General features: G+C 33.5%; 2 protein-coding genes and 1 long non-coding RNA gene across 3 annotated transcripts; 1 reads left to right on the plus strand and 2 right to left on the minus strand.

The window, feature by feature from the left end:
* Positions 1-21: 21 nt before the first annotated feature.
* LOC127160216 (uncharacterized) lies at positions 22-6,006 on the minus strand. Its single transcript, XR_007826667.1, has 3 exons — positions 5,762-6,006; positions 1,270-1,463; positions 22-1,156 (listed from the first exon to the last, which is right to left on the minus strand). It is a non-coding gene; the product is annotated as an uncharacterized LOC127160216 (long non-coding RNA).
* LOC127160211 (HLA class II histocompatibility antigen, DP alpha 1 chain-like) lies at positions 4,382-11,422 on the plus strand. Its single transcript, XM_051102868.1, has 4 exons — positions 4,382-4,492; positions 7,114-7,365; positions 9,907-10,197; positions 10,313-11,422. Exons 1-4 carry the CDS (start codon positions 4,408-4,410, stop codon positions 10,432-10,434), a joined length of 750 nt encoding a protein of 249 aa, XP_050958825.1. The 5' UTR covers positions 4,382-4,407; the 3' UTR covers positions 10,435-11,422.
* Positions 11,423-18,403: 6,981 nt separating this feature from the next.
* Positions 18,404-24,011, minus strand: LOC127160209 (rano class II histocompatibility antigen, A beta chain). The gene is made up of 5 exons (XM_051102867.1): positions 23,893-24,011; positions 23,337-23,603; positions 21,205-21,486; positions 21,010-21,123; positions 18,404-20,914 (listed from the first exon to the last, which is right to left on the minus strand). The coding sequence occupies exons 1-5, from the start codon at positions 23,960-23,962 to the stop codon at positions 20,889-20,891; spliced, it is 759 nt and encodes a 252-aa protein (XP_050958824.1). The 5' UTR covers positions 23,963-24,011; the 3' UTR covers positions 18,404-20,888.
* Between the last annotated feature and the right edge of the window lie 1,855 nt (positions 24,012-25,866).

Here is a 25,866-nt window from a genome sequence, read left to right on the forward strand (position 1 = left end):
ATAAACTCAACATCGTAGTGCTTCATCAGTTTTGTAGTGACTCCATTTGGTTTACCTAACATGACAGATACACCCTCGAAGGTTAACATTACCATTTTCTGCAAATAACATTGTGATTCATGTAGAAGGAATCCTGGCAAACCGAGTTTTGGAAGTGACTTGGTTTTAATGTAAAGAACCAGGATTTTACGCACTGTAATGTCTGTGCTTTCGTTGACTATCACAGCATGTGAACTTGGGCATTTCTCACACTCTCAACTGCATTAATTCCTTCCACAAATTCAAATGCATAGTTTTTACTTCTCCAGAAGTCGGGAAGGCTAACATATTTTGCCAGGAGCATTATCAATCAGTATTTTGATTTGCTCAGGCTTTGATTTTTGTTCCTATTGGTGCAATGCAAAGTCAAAGCTGGTTAATCAAAGCTGGCTAATCTGGTAAATCAGACCTTTACAGCATCACTGTGACATTTTTGTGTTAAGTGGCACTTTAGGTAGTCAAGTTTCCACTCTATCCACATTTTCCCGGTAGAAAACTGTCCTTTGATTTTAGCTCTGGAGCAAAATTTGGTACATTTATCCGACTAGCTCCGTAGCTGAATATTTCAGACAATTTAACTGATTTACCAGGACCATCAGTTGTATCTGCTTGAAACATTTCAGTTAGCCATTCTTGTATAAAAGCCAAACAAACCTTTTTTTATCTTGCAGAGCTAAAAGGTCTTTTCGTTCTGCCATTGCTGCTTACCGAGTGTATGTCAGGGAAATTGTGGTGATCGAGAGTTTTGTGTGATTGACAGTTGCTCAAGAAATGCACAGAGAAGTGCATAGTTACTATCTTTTGAGAAAATTGAGCAACTTAACAGAAGTCTGGATGATATTCGGACAATGGAGCTTTCTCCATTTCCTCAAAGTAGCTCGGGTGAGTTTTAGGCTTGTTAACGGTTTCCTTTATTTAGTAACCACATACACATATGAGTATGGCTGTTTATCGTTCAAAAATGTTTGATACCAAAACAGTGTAGATGGAAGTAATCTGTAGTGGTTTATCTCTGTCTGAATCTTCTCTGTATTGCTGCTTATAGTGGTCTGTGTTCTTGCTTGAACTGCCAAGTCATGTCAGCAAACAGCTCCTCAAGGGCAGAGATCTTTGGCCTCTTTCAGTGAACAAATAAGTAAAGAAATTAAGAGAATTATAAAACACTATAAAGGTAAATGCAAAGAAGTAAATTTTCTTCTGAAAAAATACGATGTCTTTATATTTTCTTACCACTGATGTTACTACAGATGGACTGTTTAATCACAGTGTTCTTTACCCATCCTTCTCCATCTTAAGCTGAGGGTCCATTGAGGTGGCCTGGATGGCAGGAAACTGCTCCAGGAATCGCTCCACCATGAATTGCCAGAAACAGTCAATTCCACCTTGTTCTCACATCCAAGATCCTAGTGCATGTTCTGGAAGACCTAAAGTAAGAAAGAGGAAGCTCAACTGCATGATTTAGCAAAAATGTTTCTAAACTATTTGGCCAAGGAGTGTTTTGTGATTGTGATTTCTATCTACCATGAAAATGCTGCTTCTCTCTAAGGACAGGTTTAGCCACACCACCATTGCTCTGATACTTCCTGTCCATTGTGAGACTAAGGGTGTAGTTTAAAGCTTCTGAGCAGCAAAATTGAGAGTGTGAGCAAAGCAGCAATCTTTTTTTTACTGCTTCATCCATGTTTGCCACATTGTCACAGCAAACACTGTTTCATATTGAATTCATTAAGAATATCTTTGGTTTCTTCTGCTACAATGTCTCCTGTCTGGAATGTGTATACTGCCCTTGTATGTAGGACTTTCTCTTTCATGGAGCCTTCTCTCACATAGTGGACTGACACTGTTTTGTTAGCTGGCCCAGTGTGTTGTGATTCGCTAAACCCCCTAGTGTACGTCCAGAACCGTTACACTCCTTACCTCGCTCTGGTGTTGTATTGTAAACAATGGTGTCATCAATACTGCTTATCAGTTTGAGCCGAATGAGGCCAAGAGAATATTAATGAAGAGGATCGCACAGAACCTGTGCAAGCACGGCTCATATGGTGTGTTTACAACAAACGTGAAGCAAATATGTGAATTGCGTTACTTGCTTGATTACATGTGGGATGTTTTTCACATCACTTGCGCTGTTTTTATTTGCACGAGTGAGGTGAAAACAATCAAAAAAGGATATATTCACATACTGATGATTTTTTTTTTACTCAGTAAAACTTGATAAAAGGGAGAATTCTTCATGTCTCCTCTTCCCCTTCCCTCCTTTGACCACACTTCTGATGAAGCACTTTTTCTCATTATTCTCTGCACTGTGACCCCATAGTATAGACTTTCAAGTGCAGAACGGTATTTAACCTGACTTTAAATTACATGCAATAATCAAATCCTGTTCATACACTTACAGTACAGTTAATCTGTATTTTGTCAAATAAAAATATCAAATGTTTTTCTTTGGAGCTCCTTCTCCACCCATAAAATGATCATAAAATGAAAGCAAGTCAGATAACCGACCAATAGCTGGTATAGGGTCATCTGGCCCTGTGTCTTCCTCTCTTGTCTGCAATAGCCAGCAAAACTTGCTTTGCAATTATTAAGCACCTTTTCAATTATTAATTGCTAATTTTCTTTTTGTCAAAGTTCTGTGAAAACAAACATTTAGATGTTCTTATAGGGACCTGGAATAGGCCTGCTGCATAAACTCTGGATTCAGGATGGAATGCTAAAGGTTTTTAATATTGTTTTCTTAACAATCATATGCAGTATTAATAGTAATGATTTAACTAGATAAGTACATTTTGATGACAAACTTTTATGTTGGCTTTACAAAAGCTTGTCTGAAAGTTTGAAATAGCTTTGAAAAAGTTTTAATTATATTGTTGAAATTGAAATTGAGGATAGAGACGGAACACACAGACACATTTATGCAACAACTAGTACTAGTAAATCATATTGTAAGAACATAGTGGAATGATGTGGTGAAGATAAAAGGAAAGTAAATTGCTACATTACGAGACACGATTCTGTTGTACTCTCCAAAATGGACAAAAATGCAAATTTAATACGAGGAGGTTAAAAGTGGCCTATAATTAAAATAAATCTATTACGACTGTCACAGTGAAATGTACAAAAAAATACATTATAATTGTCTACAGTAATAAATGTACTCACATGGCATCCAAGATTAATGCATTTTACATGTATGTGTATATATAAAGAATAACTTAATTATGTAGAATTACTTAATAATTATGTAGAATAGAAATAACTGATGTGTTCTACATGAATTCATGTTATGTAATTAAGTGATTTATTATTTTAGCAGACCATTATAACATATTATTTATTTAAAGTTATTACAATTAAATAAAATATTAATTGTGTGAGAGCAGATCAGGAGGTGCAAGATTCGATCTGTGAACATCTGATCAGGACCGATCAAGGTGCTCAACAAGATTTTTGCTCCAATTCTCGGGAGGGGAAAATCAGGGCAAAATCAGGCTACAAATCCTGTCGTGTGAGTCCAGCTTAACAGAATGAAACCCTTTTCTATTTACATAATTAAATTTCTTGGTTGACAGTGCTTTGTAACAATGTGGGTGCAAAAGATAAAAGTACAAAAGATAAAACTAAATTGAGTACCATTAATGTCAGATAAAGCACCAGCACCAGCAGAGTGTATATGAAAACAACCAAAATATGATAATCTAGTTTCCTGGATGTGTGAGAATGACCATCAGCAGAACATGACGCTCCACAAGGTTTTGTCCATGTGATCACTGACGCAATTAACACAAGAAGAATAAGAAGTGTAGGATCCACAAATAAAGACACAGCAAAACACAAGTATCTATAGAATTATAAAACGTGTTGAAGAGAAAACAGCAGTGTACAGTGGATATTTCACTGAGACAATTCCCTCTAATGACACCAGCTGGTTTAGGAGGAAACCACAGCCTCTTGATGAGATGACAAAACCCCACGTCCTTTACCTCCAGCCCGTCAGCATTTAACTTCCATGACTATATTTTCCATGGATTGTCCATAATTTTCCATTGTTATTCAGCTGCACAGCTGATGGACAGCTTATAATTTCAGCTAAACATTCAACAACTCAGAATCAGCAGTATGTTTTTATGTAACCAAATCAATAAAAAGTTTTAAAGTTTGTCACTGCAGTTTTATGTTTTTTTTTTTATGTTTGCAGACTCAGTATCCTATGTTAGATAAGATTAGCCAGCTGCATGTCAGATGAAGGAAGAAAACATATTATTCTTCTTAGATACAGCAATGTCACTGTGTGTGACAAACTCTGAGTGGCTGATGCAAAAAAATTAAATAACACCTCGTGTTTCACTTTGGGTAAATTTTTCCCTGATGACTGTTCGACTCTCATCTATGAAGATGGAGCTGTACATAACCATTCTCACCCTAACCACTGTTCTCTCAACTAGTGCTGAACGTAAGTTTTATATTTTGTATTTAATCACACGTAACACCTAGTCATTTCAAAAGCTGCAACCTAATGGTTGAATGTTTCATTAAATGTTTTCGTTATACAGCTATTGTTTAAAAACATAAGGTTAACAGAAGATTTGATTTATTATAAAAAAAAAAAAAAGCTTTGATATAATCGAATGATTTTCAAAACTCAAATAGCAATGTACCAATGTAATGGGAACATTTGTTGAATATAATTTTAAAAATGTAGGTGACTTGCAAACCACTCTTAGCAACATTGTTTTTTTTTTTCTTTGTTGCAGTCGTTCCTACATTTTTTTGTACGCACAGACTTTTAAGTGATTACATAACATTGTTTGTATTGCAAGACTGTATTTACAGAGTCATTATAAGTAATTTATGCCATATGTGAGGCACTCAAACACAGCATGACCTTCTGTAATGGCCACATAACACTTTTGAAGTGTAAACGAAGATGTCTTTCAAATAGGTTAAATTACAGATGTTGGGTTTTAAGAATTGTAACTCAAATTTAGAGTTTAGAAGACTAGTCACATCCGATTTTGGCTAATGATTATGATTGGTTCATGGTTAAGTATAAGAGGTCCTATAGGGTCTATGCTTGGTATTTCCAGCTATGATTGTGCCCCTTTAATGTGTTTTTTATTAGTGTTAAAAAAAAAAGGTTTAGCCCTTTAACTGTCACCGTCCACCCTATGGGATTCCTACATTTACTTCACCATATTACAAATAAATCATAACTATAAGACTCTTAGACTCCTAAATAGATATTTTAACATATTTTTGTGTTAAAAATTATGTAGGAAAAGTAATAAATCAATATGTCAAGAGTGCAACTTAAAAAATCTACATCATAACATGAGTTCTGATCTTTGTCACAAAAGACTTCCTTCATTGCCTTTTTCCCCATCACACTTTAGAAATCATAAGAAATTATATATCAGTTCAAAACTTAAAGTAAAATCCCCAGTGTTAAATCAACACTGCTCAGAGTGTATTTGGTCAAATAGTGTTAAAGTAACACTGACACTGAGTTAAAGTTAATGAGATAAATTGAGCTTTAGCAATGAACACCTGCAGTTAACAAGCAGAATCGCTGAAAAAAAAAACACTCAAACTATAACTGACTTTAGCCACAGCCTTAGATGAAATCAACTACATAAAAGAAAACATTAAATCTTTCAAGATCTCAGCAGAGTAGGATTAAATAACTCCACAAACAGCATCACCAGCTTCACTTATTACTTACCAGTCTGACCATATTCTGTCAGACAACTGCAGAAGATCTTACTGAGAATTAACAGAAGTTCAAATATTGATGTTTTACTGGTCAAAAAATTTCAACACCGTCATGGAGGTTGGTGTTTGCTGTAGTTGGACTCTTGATCTTTTTAAACCTTATAAATAATTAACTTGTAAGCAGTTGCAACAGTGTTTCATTGCAAGCACTAGTATACTACTGAACCAAAAGCTTGAAGTAGCAGATTGCACTTTCTGCTTTTTAACATTTGTGTTAACCAAAATATGAAAAAAACTAATGTAAAACTGATGACTAACTAATGTAATCTGTATGTTTGTCTTATCATGTAATAACAGCTACTACATGCTCAACAATGAAAAACTGAACTGAAAGTAATTCAGGAAGTCAAGGGTCAAAAGTTCAACTAAAGCAAGCCCTGATCTCCATGATGGTGACATTGTTTTTAACCAATGTAACATCAAAATTTAAAGCTTCTATCGTCTGATGGAAATAAAGTCAATCTGTTTAGTAATGAGTGAAGCTGCTCATGCTGTTTGTGGAATTGTCTAATCCTCCTCTGCTGAGATCTTGAGAGATTTAATTTGCATAGTGTATTTTATTTCAGTTGATTTCATCTAAGGCTGTGGCTGAAGTTGTAGTTCATTGTGTTTCTCTTTTCTCTTTTGCTTGTTAACAGCGGGTGTTCATCACTAATGCTCAATCAACACTTAATTAATCACGTAATTACCTCATTAACGTTAACTCTGCTTCAGTGTTACTTTAACACTATTTGGAGTGGGACCAAATACACTCTGAGCAGTGTTGATTTAACTGTGTGTACATCAAAATCATATTACAAAATGTTTTTTATTCATGAATTATAAAAATTTAGGTCTGGATAGTGCATTTTTATGTCTGTGTTCAAAAATGGGAGTGACAGTTAAAGGGTTAATAAATTGTAATACAAGGGGCAAAATCCTTAATCACAATACAAGTAATTGTATTTGACAATATGTTATATAAATAGTATAATAAGGTTGATATGATACCAAGATTTAGATCGACCTAGTGGAATTTCACTATTTTCGACGGCAGTTTCAATAAATATTTAAATAAGTAAATAAATAAATAAATAAAGCAAAGAAAAAATATAATGGATAAATATTCTCTTACTTGTCAATAACATCATGGTATTTCAGTAGTTCAGCCCTGAAAGCTGTGAGGATATTTATGTTGCAATTTTGATTACATGCAAAATGTTTTTATTGTATCATATTTTCTAAGCGATCCAAAGTAACTGAATTGTCTACCTCAAAAATTAAGCTTATTGTATTTGTTTTATGATGTTCAATTTGTTTCAGCTGAACATGCCGCTTTCCTATATGCTGGATGCTCTGATGTGGAAGAAGAGTTTTACGTTGGATTTGATGACGAGGAATTGGGGCATGTCGACTTTAAACAGAAGACAGAAGTAGAGACACCACCTGCTTTTGTGGAAACAAAAAACATATCATTTCCCAGATTTTATGAAATCGGTGTTGATGCAATAGTAGGATGCAAACGTGACTTACCAACGTTTCTTGAAACATTCAAGAGCCTACAACTAGAAATTGGTAAGACATGAGGATGTGCTATGAACCTTTGCATGTTTACAGTATTAATGAGCCTTTAATGTTCACTTTCTTAAGGGTTTATAATGTTTTCATTAAATAAGCAATATTACATAAACTAGATAATAAAGTTCGTCAAGACAAACTTTAAGTTGGCTTGAGAAAGCCGGAACAGAAAGTTTTAAAAAGTTTGAAAAGTTTATAAAGTTTAAAAAGTTTAAGAAGTTTTAAAAAGTTTGATGTTTTTAGTCTGAAATAGTTTGAATTCTAAAGTAGTTTTAAAGGTTAAAGTTTGGATGTTTTGAAGGCAATACAGTCTGTCAGAGATAGACAGATAGATAGATAGATAGATAGATAGATAGAATGTTGTTAGCATGTTATTTACATGATTAACATGTGACTAGCATGATATTATAATGATCAGCAAGGTACTAGCATGTTGTTAGCATGCTTAAGATTATTAGCAAGTTACTAGCATTTTTTACTAGCATTGGTGCTAACATAATTAGCAAGTTACTAGCATGTTGTTAGCATGATTTGCAAGTTGCCAGCATGTTTCTAGCATGATTATCAAGTTGCTAGCATGTTTCTAGCATGATTGTAGCATGATTAGCATTTCGTTAGTATGTTATTTGCATGATTAACAAGTTACTAGCATGTTACTAGCATGATTAGCAAGTTACTAGCATGTTGGTAGCATGTTTCTAGCATGACTAACAAGTTACTAACATGTTGTTAGCATGATTAGCAAATTACTAGCATGTTGTTAGCATGATTAGCAAGTTACTAGCATGTTTCTAGCATGATTAGCAAGTTACTAGCATTGTAATATTGAGTTTGAATGAGTTTAAATGGATTATAAATACAGTACATAGAAGGGAAGTTTGACTGAGTCTCAAAGGATTCTGGGAGTTTTGACAGTTGGAATTTGAAAAGTGTTGGCTCATTTGAACATTCCATCAATGTAAGTCTATGGGATTTTTCCCAGTTTTAAATGTCATTTTTAGGACAATCGTAAGTCCGATCAGTTAGAAAAGATACAGCAACTAACTTCAGATCAGTCTGAAGATCTGGACTGAGTTTGGAGTTTGTAGAGTTAAAGCTCTAGGACGAGTTAGTGTCGACAGATTTAGTCTCAGAAGAAAATAGCAGATCAGTAAGTGGCTTTCTCAAGTCAACTTAATAACAGTGTGTTATTGCTACATATCAGCAGTGTCAAAAACATATCACAAAATTATTTTTCCCCAAATTATGTGAAACTGCATTCTAACACCACAGGTTTAGTATCTTTTAATGCCATTAAAAATAATAAATAAAAAAAGTGCCCAAACCTGTCACAGGTTTGAAAACATAATGTTAGAACCACTAAAGGATAGATCAGGTTATTTCGGAGAAGTAAAAGAAACACATTTATAAAAGTTCAATACAGTAGAACCATTCATTAATTCATTCAAACATGGAACACTGTGATATGACGGCCCAGTTCAGTGTTGGAACCTTGTGGACAAACTAAGCAGTCCAAAAACAATTCAAAGTGCATGTGGGAGCTGTGCATACATTGTACGCATACACCTCATTCTACACAGAATAGCAGGAACACATTTACCACACAACGAAAATAAAGTATGCGAACCAACAAGGAGCAACTAAAACACAGGGCTATATGTACAAGAAGCAACAAAGACAACTAAACTAGACACAGATGTCCTATATTTACCAATGGGAATATGACACCGTTCCGTTACCACCATCAGTATTATCACCAGCTTTATTGTGTTTTACAGGAGCTAATTAATCCACACTTTTCCCTCTTCGGTCAGGACTTTGTTTTGCTTAAAGCTTTCCCTTTTAAATAACCTGTTGCAGAAGTTTTCAGGTATTGGCAACATGCTTGTTGTTTTAAGTTCATTTGTGTAACTGCATTTAAAGGTGCATGCTGCTCTTCTCTGATGCTTGTAACAGAAAAGCACCCCTTTCCTGCCACTTTCACTCTGTAAGGGGCAAACTGCCCTTAATCTCCACTCTCTCAATTGGACATCCCTGGCTCCTCCCTGAAATGCCCTGCTCTTGAACAGCCACTAGATTTGTGGCTGTTAGTTTGTGGTTGGGAAATGTTGGCAAATGGTGTTGTTTGGGGGGATCACTGCTGCACTCACTGCTCTTATCCATGCTGTGTGGAGAGTTCTTGCCCAGAACAAAACCATACCGTCAATACAAACTGTATGTTGATCAAGCATAGTGTTAGTTCTGGCAGGTTATGTTAGTCAAGATCGGATCAGTTTACTATCAGCACTGTTTATCACTGTGCTGCTATTTTTTCTTTTTCTTTCTTTCTTTCTTTCTTTCTTTTTTTGATCAAATAAATGCAACCTTGGTGTTACAACATAAAAAATACCTAAAGATTCCAATTTTTTGAATGTTATGTGTATAAAACGTACACAGTGTCATGAAGCTGTGCCTCAGACGTTCATGAAATGCATATTAAGATACCTCTGCTTACTCGACTGAAAAAAAGAATGAATGAATAAAGTTTTCTGTGTTTAGATCTAGATGCACCCCAGACATCCATCTATCCAAAGGCAGATGTTCAGCTGGGTATTCAGAACACCCTCATCTGTCATGTGACTGGCTTCTACCCTCCATCTGTCAACATCTCATGGACTAAGAACAATGTTATTGTGACAGAGGGAATAAGTTTAAGCCAGTACCGTCCAAGGACAGATGATACCTTTCACATCTTCTCCACTCTTAAGTTCACACCTGAAGAAGGAGACATTTACAGCTGTACTGTGAACCACAAAGCTCTCCAAGGTCAACCTCAGACCAAAATGTGGGGTGAGTGTGATTTTCAAATAGAATGGACAATATTACAGCTTTGCCGTTGTTGTTGTTGTTGTTGTTACAAAACAAATTACTTGTTAATTATTTATCCCATGGATTTATTTTCCAGATGTAGATGTTGCTCTTCCAAGTGTTGGTCCAGCAGTGTTTTGTGGAGTAGGTCTGTCTCTTGGTCTAATGGGAGTCATTTTGGGAACGTTCTTCCTCATTAAAGCACACAACTGTCACTGATTAATGAAGCAAACATTAAAAATATTTATTAATTGTTTTATAACTGAGCATTTTAAAACAATAATAAAAAAGGATGTGTCATTCTACATAAGTCACAATTGATGTTAAGCTATAGCATTGAATTATATCAATATTTTATTGCCTCTCAAATTCTTTCAAATCATAAAAAACCTTGATTACTGTGTAACACTAAACATGAAAATGACAAAGCTCAAAAAGCCTGATTTTTTTTTAATCTTACAAATGGCATTCTCAATTTATAAGAAGTAATCTGTACTCATCACATGATCAAAAAATATATTCAGAAGTTTGTGTTTCCTTCTTTGACAAAAAGACATTTTAAATATGAACACTGAAAGAAATTCTTATAAGTGTTGTAATGTGTAATCTGGGTTTGTTTTCTGTTTTGGTGGTTTTGGAATCGTGTTTATGTTCTGTCATAGTTTTCAATCATTTTCCTGTGTTTTAGTTTCCTCAGTGATTAATGGTTTGATTATCTGTTGCACCTGTTAAATAGTTTCTCTGAGTATTTAAGCATTGTGTTTTTTCTGTTCTTGATGTGATCTTGTCATTATTATGTTAGTTGTGCCAAAGAGGTAACACTTTACTTGAAGGGGTGTGCATAAGACTGACATGACACGTCATAAATATGAAGGTTTATGTCAACTGTCATTAAGTGTCATTTGCTCAGTTATGTCATTTTTAATGTAAAGATGACATTGTTTGAGATGCCTTTGTTATGACAACTTGACATAAACCAATACATCATAACCGGTCATAAATCTGTCATAAACTTGACATAGCAGATTAATTATCAAACTTAAGAAACTACTTAGCTATATTGGTTAATATTACATTAAACTGTCATGTGGTTGGTTTTGACATTGGCTGTTATGAGGCCATTATAATTGTGTCATGAATATTTTCCTGACCACTTTTTTTCAGTGATACAAATTGAACTTGTCATTAAAATGTCATTAAGTGTTAATACTCTGTCAAATTATTTTATAACAGTGTCATGAATATTTTTATTGACCTCAACTACAGTGATACAAATTGAATTTGTCATTAAAATGTCATTAAGTGTTAATACTCTGTCAAATTATTTTATAACAGCGTCATGAATGTTTTTTACTTTTTTTTTTTACGTTTCCGTTGACACAAGGTGAGATAATAGGCCATAAAAAAGATGAATAGGTGTTAGAGATATAAAATCAATCATCCAATAAAAATAATAATAATTAAAATTTATAAAATTATATTTTATTGCATTTTGAGAGCACACTGTAAAAAACAACCTATAGAATCTACTCAATATAATGGGGTAAACTGATGTAACAATTTGCACTTAGTTTGTTTGGGTAGATTCTATCCTATATATTTGAGTAAAGAAAACCTAAATTTACGAATCTACTCAAGAAAATAAGGTAAATTGAAGTAACAATTTGCACTTCGTTTGTCTATATATTTGAGTAAAGAATACCTGAATTTAACAGCTATGACAAACTAAAAAAAAGTAGATAAAGTCTACACAGCAAAAAGCCCAGTGTTAAATGAACTCTCGCGGGAGTTTATTTGAGTGTTAAAATGAACACTGAAGCAGTGTTAGAGTTAATGAGTTAATTAAGTGATTCATTGAGTGATGATTGACCATTATTAAAGATGCCTGATGTTAATAAGCAGAATCACCAAAAGGAGAAAATCTAATTTTGTAAGTTGCCATTATAGTGGTCAGTGTTAGCATTAGTTTAGCTCTTTACCAGTAACTTCTTAATATTAGGATTTGTTTGGGTGTTGTAATTAAGTTATAACAGTCAGACAAACCAGAAAAATTTAGATTTTGAATATGCTTTGACAAAGTCATGAAGTAGCGATCCAAATAAGTGAGTTGTGTTTTGTTTATGTTGGTTTAATCAGACAGGTGTTTCTGAAATTTATTTGACTGGAAAAAATATAAACTTTTTTAGATTTAGACACACAGACATCAACAATCAGCATGAGAATCACAACAATGGTGACCAACAAAAACGTATGTTGTAGCCAATCAAAACTCATCCATATCTCCCATCATGCATATTGAGTAGATTCTATAGGTTGTTTTTTTACAGTGTACTCAGCATACACTGGAAACAGAGAAAAAGTCCATTTTTTTAATCGGGTAGGACAGAATTACACACATTCACATTTTAAGTTCACCTGGACTTCCCTGGATATGGACTGAACTGCTTCTCCCATTGATGAACATTACTGTTCATGAACAACTGGAATTGAAACTCTGATTGAAGAATGTTTTCTAAACTTGAAACTGAGAGACTGATACTGAAACTGAGAACCGGAATTGAAACTCTGATTGAAGACTGTTTTCTGAACTTGAAACTGAGAGACTGATACTGGAACTGAGAACTAAGGGTGAATTTCAGAGATTGATGTTGAACTTTGGATACACTGAACTTTGTTTAAACTCTGATATCTTTTTTTTGTTATTGTCCTGAACTGTTGTTGGTTATTGTTAGCTATTTCGGTTTGTTTGTTTTCTATTATTTTAATCTCAAAAGATTACAATTCAGTCAAAAACACAAAACAAACAGAACAATACACTTACCTTTTCCTTGATTTCCTGCATTTCAGTAGTTCTTGTAGTTATTATGTTTTGCTGTCTTTTGTTTTAGTGAGTCTTCTGACTTCTGGTCCAAGTAATCCCACGTAGTTGCTGCTGTATCGCAGTTGTGGTCACACCGTAATTTAGAAATCGTGAACCAAATGCTACCTAGTTCGCGCTACATGTTATTCATGCAGTTTTAAATGTTGGTGAAAGACTCACTGAGCCACTATTAATTTTTCCTTACTATCTGGTGCATTCATCACAGCATACACTCTTAAAACAGATGTGTTAAAAACAACACAACCTGTGTTAAATCTTAACACACTTGTGTGTTAAATTAAGGACAACACATTTTGTGTTCATTTTAACTCAACCAGTGTGTTATTCGACTTAACACAGGTTGATATTTTGAAAATGTTTAACACACTAATGTGTCACAAATTACAATTTATGACACATTAATATGTTGAATGTGTTAAAATAACACAACATGTGTTATATTTAACACATCTGTGTGTCTAGTTAAGGACAACACATGTTGTGTTAATTCAATTTTAACACACCAGTGTGTTATTCTTCTTAACACAAGACAGTGTGTTAAAATATTTAACACATTAATGTGTTAAACATCACATAGTCTGCATAGCTGTGCTATTTTTAACCAGTTGAAATGAATGCAATACAAAAAAAAAAAAAAATCTATTAACACTACTCAAAGTGTATTTGGTTCCACAATACAGAGTGTTAAATGAACACTGAAGCAGAGTTGAATTGATAATGTTAACAAGCAGAACGAAAGAGAAACAGAAACTCCACAAACAGCATCACCAGCTTCACTCATTACTAACCAGTTTGTCTAAAATGTTATTACGTAGAACAGAGGTTTAGATGTTTTTTCTTTTGAACTTACCGTGAATGTGATCAGTGTTTGCTTTACTCGTGCTCTTGAGCCTTCATTTTCTTACATTAGTTTTTTTCTCTGGCTGCTTTAAAGCTGTGTTTGTAAAACATATTTGCAAACAGAAAAATAGAGAAGTCCAGAAGAACACATGAACAAGTGGTTTTGATTGGTTGTTTATGTTGTAACCTACTGATTTCTTCTGAACAGTGTATCTGTGGTTGTTTCATGTTAACAGGAACAATTATAGTGGTGTTGATGAAAGTTATATATTAACTAAATAATTTGACTGCTTTTAAAAACACTTTGCACTCCAGACCATTTGAAAATCAGTGCTGTAGATGCAAACATTCAGCATATGAATCTCAAGGATGGTGACAAAAAAAAAAAAGAGCACCAATCAAAACCCATCCATGGCTCCCAGAATGAATTGCTTTATATTTATTGTCACCATCGTTGAGATTCATATGCTGATTCTTCAACTCTATGTCTGCCATTCAGAAATCAAAAAATTGTGTATAATTTATCTATAACCTGTTAAAAATTAATCTGCAGTAATAACAGTTTCCCATATTCAACGGTGTGCAATATAACAGCCATTACAAGATGATTACTTTTAGCATCAATGTACCAGTATCTTCCTAATCATATCTTCTCTTAGACATTACCCACTATAATAATGTAATCTGAAAACAGAAATATAGCAGAAAAGAGAAAAAACATAATTGTAGATTTTAGGGTCGAGACCCAACAAAAGTAAACACTGACCACAGTGATGGCAATGTTTTAAGAAATTAAACCAACATCTAAACCTCTGTTAATTCTTATTAAGAACTTTTGTATGACAGAAATAAAGTCAAACTGGTTAGTAATGAGTGAAGCTGGTGCTGCTGTTTGTGGAGCTGTTTAATCCTCCTCTGCTGAGATCTTTAGAGATTTATTGTGTTTTATTCAGTTGATTTTATCTGAGGCTGTGACTGGAAGTCAGTTGTAGTTGTGCTTCTGTTTGTCTCTTCTCTTCTTCTTTGTTTGTTTCTCTTTTCTTCAGTAATTCTGCTGGTTAACATTCTCATTAAGTTCAACTCTGCTTCGGTGTTACTTTAATGCTGTGTTGTGGGACCAAATCCACTCTGAGATGTGTTAATCCCTGAAGGTTCCTGAAATAACGTTCCCCAACCCTGTAAAGATCTCCACATCATGAGCATGTCGGGAAACGTTCTGTGAATGTCATTGATATTAGAGGGGACGTTCTGAGAATGCTCTGGGAACATTTTTATTAGAGAAATCCATATACATGACACGAGTGCATCCACGTCATCCACCAATGAAAATAGATCTTATGCAGTGACGTAGGCAGCAATGTGATTGGATGATATTTAACACATTTTGTGTTGAACACTTTGTGTTGTTTCTCTCTCTCTCGCTCTCTCTTTACACATGATCAACTTAAAATGACACAAAAATGTGTTAAAATGGCAATAACACAAAAAATGTGTTAATAATTAACACATCCTTTTTTAGAGTGTACTGTTTCTGCAAAACCAGTGAGGGGAGAGAAATATTTACATGTCACCAGTTGACAAAAAATAAAAATTAAGAAGACTAGTTTCCTTGAAAAGTTCTTATAGAACATGGCAATAAATACAAGTGTGTCTAATAGTGTTGTTGTATCAGTGATATCAATAATATCTTTAAATAGTGTAATAGTAAATCAATATGTACACACACTAGAAATTACAAGGTTACAATAACAGAACATACTGAAATGTAGTGCAGGTGAAAATAAACTTTTTTAACATTTCTGTACATTAATAGTCTTACCTGGACACCTACAAACTTAAAAAACTCAAACATTGTTTAATTTGTATTTTTGTTATTTTTTTATTTGTGCTATTTACACAAACAGACCCCACAGGTACAACCTGCACTGGGGCCCTGTAAACCCCTGCTATGGCCCTGGGCATGGGTGTAGGTGAATGTATGAAGTGGAGATCAGAGTGGGTGTGGGGTGTGAGTCTGGGCTTTTCAAATCAGCAGCAAAATACATTTAGATCACCAAACAGTCGTTGATTCTCCACAGACTGTGGGGATGGTGTCTTGTACTTGGTGATGTTTCTCAGATCAGTCCATACTGTTTTTTTGTTTTGTTTTGTTTTGTTTTGTTTTTCTTTAGCTTTTCAGAATAGCTTTTTTTATCCACTCTGATCTCTTTTTTTAGTCTGTTCCTGGCCTGGTTATACAAGATTTTATACCCACTTCTGTAAGCATCCTCTTTGGCATGACAGCGCTGAGTTTAATTACAACATCCCTTTTCACTTTCCAATTTTCTGTGATCTAAAGTGAGAACTATTTGTGGTTAATAAGTTGTTAACAAAGCATAAAAACATGTCTGTTAATTTAACAATTATTAACAATTAATAATTAAACAATTTTGTCATAATTAAACAGTTTTGTCAATGCAGTGACGATGAACTCACTAAACAGGCTACTAATATATTAATATAAACTAGATAAAAAAGTTTGTCAAGACAAACTTTAAGTTGGCTTGCGAAAGCCGGACCAGAAAGTTTTAAAAAGTTTGAAAAGTTTAAAAAGTTTAAAAAGTTTAAGAAGTTTGAAAAGTTAAGAAGTTTCAAAAGTTTAAATACTTTAAGAAGTTTTACGTTTGGATGTTTTTCAGTCTGAAATATTTTTAAAGTTTTAAAGTTTGAATGTAGTCTCTCAGATAGATAGATAGATAGATAGACAGATTATCAATAAACAGAAAGATAGATAGATGATTCTAACATTATTACCAAGTTACTAGCATGTTGCTCGTCTGTTTCTAGCATGATTAGCATGTCGCTAGCATGTTTCTAGCGTGATCAACATGTTGCTAGCATGTTTCTAGCATGATTAGCATGTCACTAGCATGTTTCTAGCATGATTAGCAAAGTTGCTAGCATGTTTCTAACATGATCAGCATGTCGTTAGCATGTTTCTAACATGACTAGCATGTTTGCTAGCATGTTTCTAACATGATTAGCAAAGTTGCTAGCATGTTTCTAACATGATTAGCAAAGTTGCTAGCATGTTTCTAACATGATCAGCATGTCGCTAGCATGTTTCTAACATGACTAGCATGTTTGTTAGCATGTTTCTAGCATGATTAGCATGTCACTAGCATGTTTTTAGCATGATTAGCAAAGTTGCTAGCATGTTTCTAGCATGACTAGCATGTCGCTAGCATGTTTCTAGCATTATTAGCATGTCGCTAACATGTTTCTAGCATGACTAGCATGTCGCTAGCATGTTTCTAGCATGATTAGCATGTCGCTAGCATGTTTCTAGCATGACTAGCATGTCGCTAGCATGTTTTTTTAGCATGACTAGCGTGTTGCTAGCATGTTTCTAACATGATTAGCATGTCACTAGCATGTTTTTAGCATGATTAGCAAAGTTGCTAGCATGTTTCTAGCATGACTAGCATGTCGCTAACATGTTTTTTTATCATGACTAACGTGTTGCTAGCATGTTTCTAACATGATTTGCATGTCGCTAGCATGTTTCTAACATGATTAGCATGTCGCTAGCATGTTTCTAACATGATTAGCATGTCGTTAGCATTTTTCTAGATAGATAGGGTTAGATGATAGATAGATAGATAGATAAGGTTTGAAGATAGATAGATAGATAGATAAGGTTTGAAGATAGATAGTTAGATAGATAGATAGATAGATTAGTTATTAGTTAGAAAGAACATAGATATCTTAAAGCTTAATTGAGTATCTATGGCTTCTAGCAGTTTACATTAAACATAGTTCAAACAGACATGGACTTTTGGTCAATGAAAGTCTATGGGACTTTTTATGATTTTTAATATTAATTTTTAAGAAAACCGTAACTCAAACCAGTCTGAAAAGATATAGCACACTAAGTCAGAACAGTATGAAGATCTGACCCGAGTTTGGAGTATGTAGCTTGAACGGTCTAGGAGGAGTTAGTGTCCAAAAAATTTGCGGTCAGAAAAATAAGCAGAAGAAGAAGAAGAAGAAGAAGAAGTAGTTTAAATAGGATTTCAGTAAGTTGGCTTTCCCAAGCCAACTTAATTAATTAATATACAGTGTAGAGACTACATTAACTATGAATTAACAATAGGTTGCAACTCATTTGTAGGTACTTTATTACTGTATACTTATAACGTTTTATCAAACCATTTTAAAGTGTTAACAAAACCCACTGAGAGAAATTTATGCATTGAGGGTATAGTAATGATATATGTAACCAAGACTAATAAAAAAGAAAAAATCTATAATAATAAATTAATTAATTAATAATTGAATGAATGAATTAACAGATCTGTACTTTTATTAGATTATATTAGATTAATATTAGATTAATTAGGTTATCTGTACTAGTTTGCATAAAAGGCATACTTAACTGAGTCCTACACAAAATGATGGCTTAAAAGCAAGCTAGCACATCGGTGTAATGGTGTTTATTGAGAAATTTCCCTGGTACAAACAAACAAACATGTATATAAGAAAAAAAGGGTATTTACATCAGAATTTACATGAATTATTAATATGTTTAACTTTGTTGTATATTCAATGCAAAATCAAAGGCAATAGTACATATGTGTACAAATACAAGAAATGAACTCCGCAAGAACAACATATCAGACATCACATACACCGTAAAATAAATAAATAAATTTTACAGAAAAAAAAACAGCAGCTGTAATTGCTATAAATTTACTGTAATTATACAGTAGCAGCATTTTATGTATTTCATTTAAATTTACAGATAAATACAGCAATTCCATTAACTGATATAACGTACCAACCTGTTTTCTGTATTTGTAATTTACTGATAATCACCAAAAGCAAATGGTAATGAAAAAATTACATGACAATCCAAAACTCATCACAAACAGCTTTCAAATACTAACATATTTAGAATGTGCACATTGTCATTCACACAAACACTAAACACCATCATGGTAACACACATGAAACAAATAATGCAGAACGAAAGAATGAAGAAAAAGTTATTTCAACCAAAAAAAAAACAAAACATCAAATTAAAAAAAAAAGTAACACAGTCAATTCTGAGAATTGTTACGCCCCTTAGATTTTAGATTTCTGAAGAACTAGGGGTAAAGGGTAAAATAACATTTAACATGTGTGTGTGAATATGCAGTGGTGCTGGCAGGCAAAATAAAGAGCAAGATTTTATAATAGTGACCATTTATTTGTATACAGTGCTCAGTGAAAACCAGTGGTATCAAAGTATTTACAATATTTACAGTATTTACAAAAAAAAAAACCAAACAAAAGAAAGAAGGTGGGAAGGGGAGCACGAGAGGTGCCAAATAAAAGAAATAAACAAAACAAAACACAGCTAGCTAGTGTTGGTAATCTAAGCTAACTACCCAAAAGAAAATGTAGAAAAAAAAAGGTCTTCGGCGTAACAACGCCCTAACTAAACTATTCTAACTAGGGGGAAAAAAAAACGTACAGCGGGTGGCACTCTCTCCTAAACTAATGTATCTAATACATTCAGAATGTCCTGCGTGTTGTGCAATGTATGTCGCGCGACCTACTTACCTGCTCACGCCTTCCCAACCTAGCGTACAGTGGGGAACAGACGGAACAGTAAACGAAAAACTATACACTGTACAAGCACGATATCACAAAGGACTTTCCAGGACATATAAACACACAGCGAACAAAGCAATCTTAGACAGTATAACAAAATAACAAGAGAGGAGTGTACAAACGTAGCAAAGAAATGGTACAAGGTGAGCGAAAAAGCTGGAGCGCGCGGGACAGTAGTGGGACTTTAAACCGGCCGGGGTGAGATGATTGGATAACGTAAACCGGGGCGTCATCATCCAGGTGGATGACTGACAGACTGGTGGACCAATGGGAATCTGCAACACACACAACAGACCAACACACACAAACTTTACGCAATTTACGTACTAGTACGTAACAGAATGTACAGGCTTTTACCATTAAAAATGTAAGTTTTTTTTCTGTAGCATTTTTACATTTTTTTTACCATTAAATTCATGTCATTTTTACAGTGTACATCACTGTTAACGTTTTATAAGATTGTATATCTTATATATGATTGTTTATTCATATAACATAATGCATATAATGCTTACTACTGTACATACAGTTACTCATGAGAACACAGCTTATTACTATTTCTTAGGGTGATCAGTTGTTTTAAACATTGAATAATGTTCCATGTGTTAACATTTTTATTTATTTATTTTTATTATTTCAAATCCACTCAAATTTTTATATACACATATAATATTTGTTTCTGAATAGTAAATAATTATTTATTTATTATATTAATTATTGATTCTATTTTATACTTGTTTACCTTTTTTTATTCACAAATGAGTTTGACTAAAAACAGAATTTGCTTGTACGCGTAGCCGCTTATTCCAGTCTTTTAAAATATCTGAATGAATTCAATGATAAAACATCTTCAATCTTAAACAGCAACACTGACAGTGCTACTAATCTGAATATTTAGAATTCTGGTATAAACATAATTTATATGTAGTAGATTAACTTTCTATGAAAAATCACACAGAGTAGTGACCAAGACATTTGAACACAAATAAATAACGGTGTGAATAACTGAGGCATCAGGTTTTGCAGGTGTGCAGGCATGTTGTGTTTCTTTAAAAAGTGACATTGGCAACGACTGGCTATAATAAAGCATTTTTAAGTTGTTTTTGTGGATCCGTGTGAATAGGGATTGTTTTGATAACATTGTTTTCTATAAACAAAACTTAAAAAAAAAATGCACAAACATAACCTGAGTGTGTTCAATAAGAGAGACAGAAAATGTGCTGAGCGGTGGGTCCCCGGGACCAGGATTGAAAACCACAGGTGATTACAGCATATTGAAAACCGTGAGTTTAAAAGTTGAATGAGCAATCTACCATCATTGCTGAGGTACTAGGATCCTTCCTGTCAAAGAAAAAAAAATTCTACAAGTTACATGCATACACAAGGATGATGTGCACAGATTAATATCATTCTGAATTATTCTGATCTCCACATACCTTTTGATTTCATCTTGAAGTAAATGATTCCAGTAGCTGCGATGATAATTCCCAACACCAGACCAGAGGCTCCAATAGCAATTTTATTCCTCTCAGACTCGAGGAGAGACGGATCTGTGGAGTATGTCAAATATCATGTCAAATTATGCTTACCACAAACACAGTTATAATATGACAGTTGGTGTCTCATCTTACCCCAGTCATGGATCATGGGTTTATTGAAACTAGCATGCTCAATCATACAGGAGATCTTCTCTCCAGATTTGGGGCTGTACTCCAGCTCAGAGTGAATCTGGTAGTACCAGTCCCCATCAGCCATCTCCATATTGGAGGTCACTTCAGAGGTCACTGGTTTACCATCTCTCAGCCAGGACACTTTGATTTGCGGAGGATAAAATTCATATGCGCTGCACATTAACACAGCTGGATGTCTGCCACCAGCCCGTGTCACTGAACTGACCTTAACCTTTGGTTGCGCTGAATCAAAGAGAGCAACGTTATTAAATATGCAGACCAATGCATTTCTCATATGTATGTGTGCATACACAGTAAAATCCCCAGTGTTAAATCAACACTGCTTCAACACTGTGTTTTGGTCACATTTTTTGGTCCCACTCCAAAAAATGTTAAAGTGACACTGACACAGAGTTAAAGTTAATGAGGCAATTACGTAATTAATTAAATACTGATTGAGCATTAGTGATGAACACCTGCTGTTAACAAGTAGAATCACTGAAGAAAAGACAAAAACACAAACTACAACAAAATACATTAAATCTCTCAAGATCTCAGCAGAGGATGATTAAACAACTTCACAAACAGAATCAACAGCTTCACTCATTACTGAACAGATTGACAGAAGTTCTTATTGAGAATTATCAGAGGTTTAAATGTTGATGTTTTATTGGTTAAAAATGATGCCACCATCATGGAGATCAGGCCTTGTTTTAGTTAAGCCAGTCATTGTGGCCCACACTAATTATATTTACAGTTGTCTTTTATATGTATGTATGTATGTATGTATGTATATATATATATATATATATATATATATATATATATATATATATATGTGTGTGTGTATTGGGTTTGCACATCTAATTCTGTGAACTTACAATATGGGAATAAAATACTTTAAAGCAAATAGTTATTGTCAATGTTTTTAATTGAGATGTGAAGAATCAGCATATGAATTTCAAAAGTGGTGACAAATATCAAAATTGCTTCACATTCCAATGCATGCGTAGTACAAAACTCCCATCATGCTCTGCTGTGTGAATATTTAACGTCACTGTTGTCACTGTTGTCACTGTTGTAATGTCAATGTCGCTGTTGTGGATCATAGAATAACTGTTTATGTCTAAAAGCTTGAACTGGAACTCCTAATCATTTTGGTGTGAAAGGGCTATATGTTTAAGGTTAATTTTGTTTGATTTGAATCTCAGTCAATGATCCAAAGACAAAAAAAAAAAAAAAAGCATGTGGTGAAAATGATGATTTAATCAGAAAGTGTAATCTGCTACATCAAGCATTGATTCAGCAGTGTGCAAGTGCTTACGAGCTAGTCACTTATAAGTTTTAAAAGGATCAAGAGTCCAACTACGGCAAACACCAACCCCAGTTGATGGCGGTATCATTTTTTGACCAGTAAAACATCAACATTTGAACTTCTCGTAGGATTTTCTGCAGTTGTCTAATAATATAAATATGGTGAGACTGGTTAATAATTAGTGAAGCTGGTGATGCTGTTTGTGGAGTTATTTAATTCTACTCTGCTGAGATCTTGAGAGATTTAATGTTTTCTTCTATTTAGTTGATTTCATCTAAGGCTGTGGCTAAATTCAGTTATAGTTGGAGTGTTGTTTTTATCTTCAGTGATTCTGCTTGTTAACTGCAGGTGTTCATTGCTAATGCTCAAACAACACTTAATCAATGACTTTATCTCATTAACTTTAACTCAGTGTCAGTGTTACTTTAACACTATTTGACCAAATACACTCTGAGCAGTGTTGATTTAACACTGGGGATTTTACTGGGGAGTTTAACATAAGAAATGGTATTTGAACAAAGCAGATAAATATGAATTATTTATTTTAATTATTAGATGTTAGAGTGGATAACTCATTTTTCATCAAACATTTTTCCATTAATAATTATTTTCCAGTTAGTATATGCTCATATATTCTAACTGGAAAATAATTATTAATGGAAACAATGTTTGATGTTAAAACACAAAACACAAATGTTAAAAACACACAAACAAACAAACAAACAAAGGAATTCCATGAGTGATAGTAAAGGTCTTTGAGGAGTTTTGAGCAACTTACCTACTTTAGTAAGGTCCGGTATGTCCACACTTTTAATGAGAGATTTGCATACATCAGGACCAGTTTTCTCTGTTTGCAAAAAGGGGCTATCATTCCATCTCTCTGCAATTTTCATTCCGATCTCACTAAACCCCACAAACTTCATTAAAGTACTGTTGAATCGTATAAATAGAAATTTATTTAAATAAAAGCTGTCAATATACACCATGTCTCTGAGATCAAGAGAGCTGAAGATGCATCTCGATTGTCTTATGTAGTAGTCATCAGCTGAAAAAGAGGCAGAACAATCATAGATTTGTCAGATAAATATGACAACAACAAAAAGAGAGGTACTTTTATAAGTAATATTCAGAGAGAGATGAATCTGTGGAGTACATCAAATTATGCTGTCCACAAACAGTTTAAGTAATATATTATAGAGAATTCATCCTTAGAATACAATCAAACAAGTCACCCTTCTAAATACATGATGAAGTATATCATTTAAATCATTTACATCTACTTCTACTACCACTGCAGTTATTGTTGATATTCAATTGTATTACACTCATCTTACCACTTTTTACTCCAGTCAATACAGACAGTGTCAAAACGAGATGACAACTCAAATACTGTAGCAGTGACATTTTCACTCACTGAATCCCAGCGACATGCCGCCAGTGCTTTATGTTCGTGTCAGGTTAATGTTTAAGGTGAATGTCCAACCAGATACTCCAGATATAAATATCAACTGTTACTAGGTAGTATCCTGCTTTCATTTCATTCTCCTTTTTCTTCTTCTTAGTTTCTTCTCAGAAACTATTGAACTCTTACTCTATTAAAGAAACCTTGGTAACTTTATTTACAAATACTGTTAATGTTAGTGATTAACACACTAAGGAAGTATACAGTGACATTTTAAATCAATTAAAAAACTCAATCAATTACTCTTTTTTATTTATTTATTTATTTATTTACAAATTGTAAGGAGCTATAATATGCCATTACACTGAGAAGAAAAGAAGAAACATTCATTTCAATGGTACACAGCAAAATTCCCAGTGTTAATTTAACACTCTGAGTGTGGACACATATAAACACTGAAGCAGTGTTAAAGTTAACGAGATAATTAGGTGATTAACAAAGTGATGATTGATCATTATTGAAGACACCTGATGTTAATAAGCAGAATCCAAACCAGAGCAGAGAGCTACTGGAAGTGCCTGTCATTGGATATAATCAAATCAAATGTATTTGTACAGCACTTTTCACAATACAAATTGTTTCAAAGCAGCTTTACACAAGTCACAAAATATCTATGAAAATGTCTATATTATTAATGCTTTACATTTACATTACAATATTTGTTAATATGTGACAGACAATTTTGATCCTTCAATATGTGTTTTTGATTAATTTATAACTATTATAATAACTATGTAATTAGATTTTTTTCAGGTTGTTTTATTTTGAATTGCAGTCAAAACTCTGTAAAACTATCTCTAAATTTAAAAACTTGGCTGTTATTTTAAGTATTATGACATTAATGACAAATTACAGTAATTCACTTTTTTATACTGAAAAACTGCTGTATTTTTATACAGTATGTTTTCTGTTTTCTTAAATTACAAACAAATATATGTAAAATTACAAAACAAATCTGTAATTAATACAATAACAAATCCATTAGATGATAAAATGGTCAAATGACTGTCAGTAAAGTAAAATCTCCTTATTTTAATAAGCTGACAAACGCTGTTATTTTACAGCTATTTCCTGAAATTAATGATCAAGCACCTTGACTGTAAAACAAAAGGCAAAAAAAAAAAATGGTCAAATGACTGGCAGCACAGGGTGCCAAACAAAAACCTTAAAATTAAAGTCAAATCTCTTTATATAAATAAGATAAGAACACTGTTAATTTATGCGCATTTCCTAAATTACTACAAACACCTTCACTGTGAAATTAACTAGTTAATTAATTACTTAAACATCACATGACTGACAGCAAGTTCCCTATCGAATGGTCACTTTAGTTAGTTGTAGCCATGAACTATTCTAGGTAGCAATTTTACATTATAAAAAACATTTCCGTAACATTCCCATTAAGTTATAAGAACATATTTTTGAATGTTCTTAGAACGTTCACAACATTCAGTTTTTTAGATGTTGTAACGTTCTTGTTTGGTTATAAGTACATTATTCAAAGTGTTTTTAGAACGTTCCTGTCTCTCATTATATTAATGTTCTAAAAACATTAGTCAAAGTCAAAGTCAGCTTTATTGTCAATACTGCCACATGTACAGGACATGCAGAGAATTAAAATTACGTTACTCTCAGACCATAGGTGCAAACAGATAATATTAAACACAAAAGGTAGAATTTAAAAATTATGAATAAGTACAGATAAATACAAACTTACATATAATAATAACACCACCACAACAACAACAACAATATACAAGTAAGGGCACATGGCAGAGAGTGCAAACCAAACAGAGTAGTGCAAATGCAACAGTATAGTGCAAGTGGAGCTTATAAATATAATAAA

This window comes from Labeo rohita, unplaced genomic scaffold (genome assembly GCF_022985175.1).
Source record: "Labeo rohita strain BAU-BD-2019 unplaced genomic scaffold, IGBB_LRoh.1.0 scaffold_30, whole genome shotgun sequence".
NCBI classification, from domain to species: Eukaryota; Metazoa; Chordata; class Actinopteri; order Cypriniformes; family Cyprinidae; genus Labeo; species Labeo rohita.

Coding starts and splice junctions, on each gene's coding strand:
- LOC127160209 (XM_051102867.1), bottom strand. CDS start 23,962: ATGTCACTGCTACAGTATTTGAGTTGTCATCTCGTTTTGACACTGTCT. Junction 21,487..23,336: donor ACCGGACCTTACTAAAGTAG/GTAAGTTGCTCA, acceptor TCTTTGATTCAG/CGCAACCAAAGGTTAAGGTC. Junction 21,124..21,204: donor ACCCATGATCCATGACTGGG/GTAAGATGAGAC, acceptor CATACTCCACAG/ATCCGTCTCTCCTCGAGTCT.
- LOC127160211 (XM_051102868.1), top strand. CDS start 4,408: ATGACTGTTCGACTCTCATCTATGAAGATGGAGCTGTACATAACCATT. Junction 4,493..7,113: donor TCTCTCAACTAGTGCTGAAC/GTAAGTTTTATA, acceptor AATTTGTTTCAG/CTGAACATGCCGCTTTCCTA. Junction 7,366..9,906: donor GAGCCTACAACTAGAAATTG/GTAAGACATGAG, acceptor TTCTGTGTTTAG/ATCTAGATGCACCCCAGACA.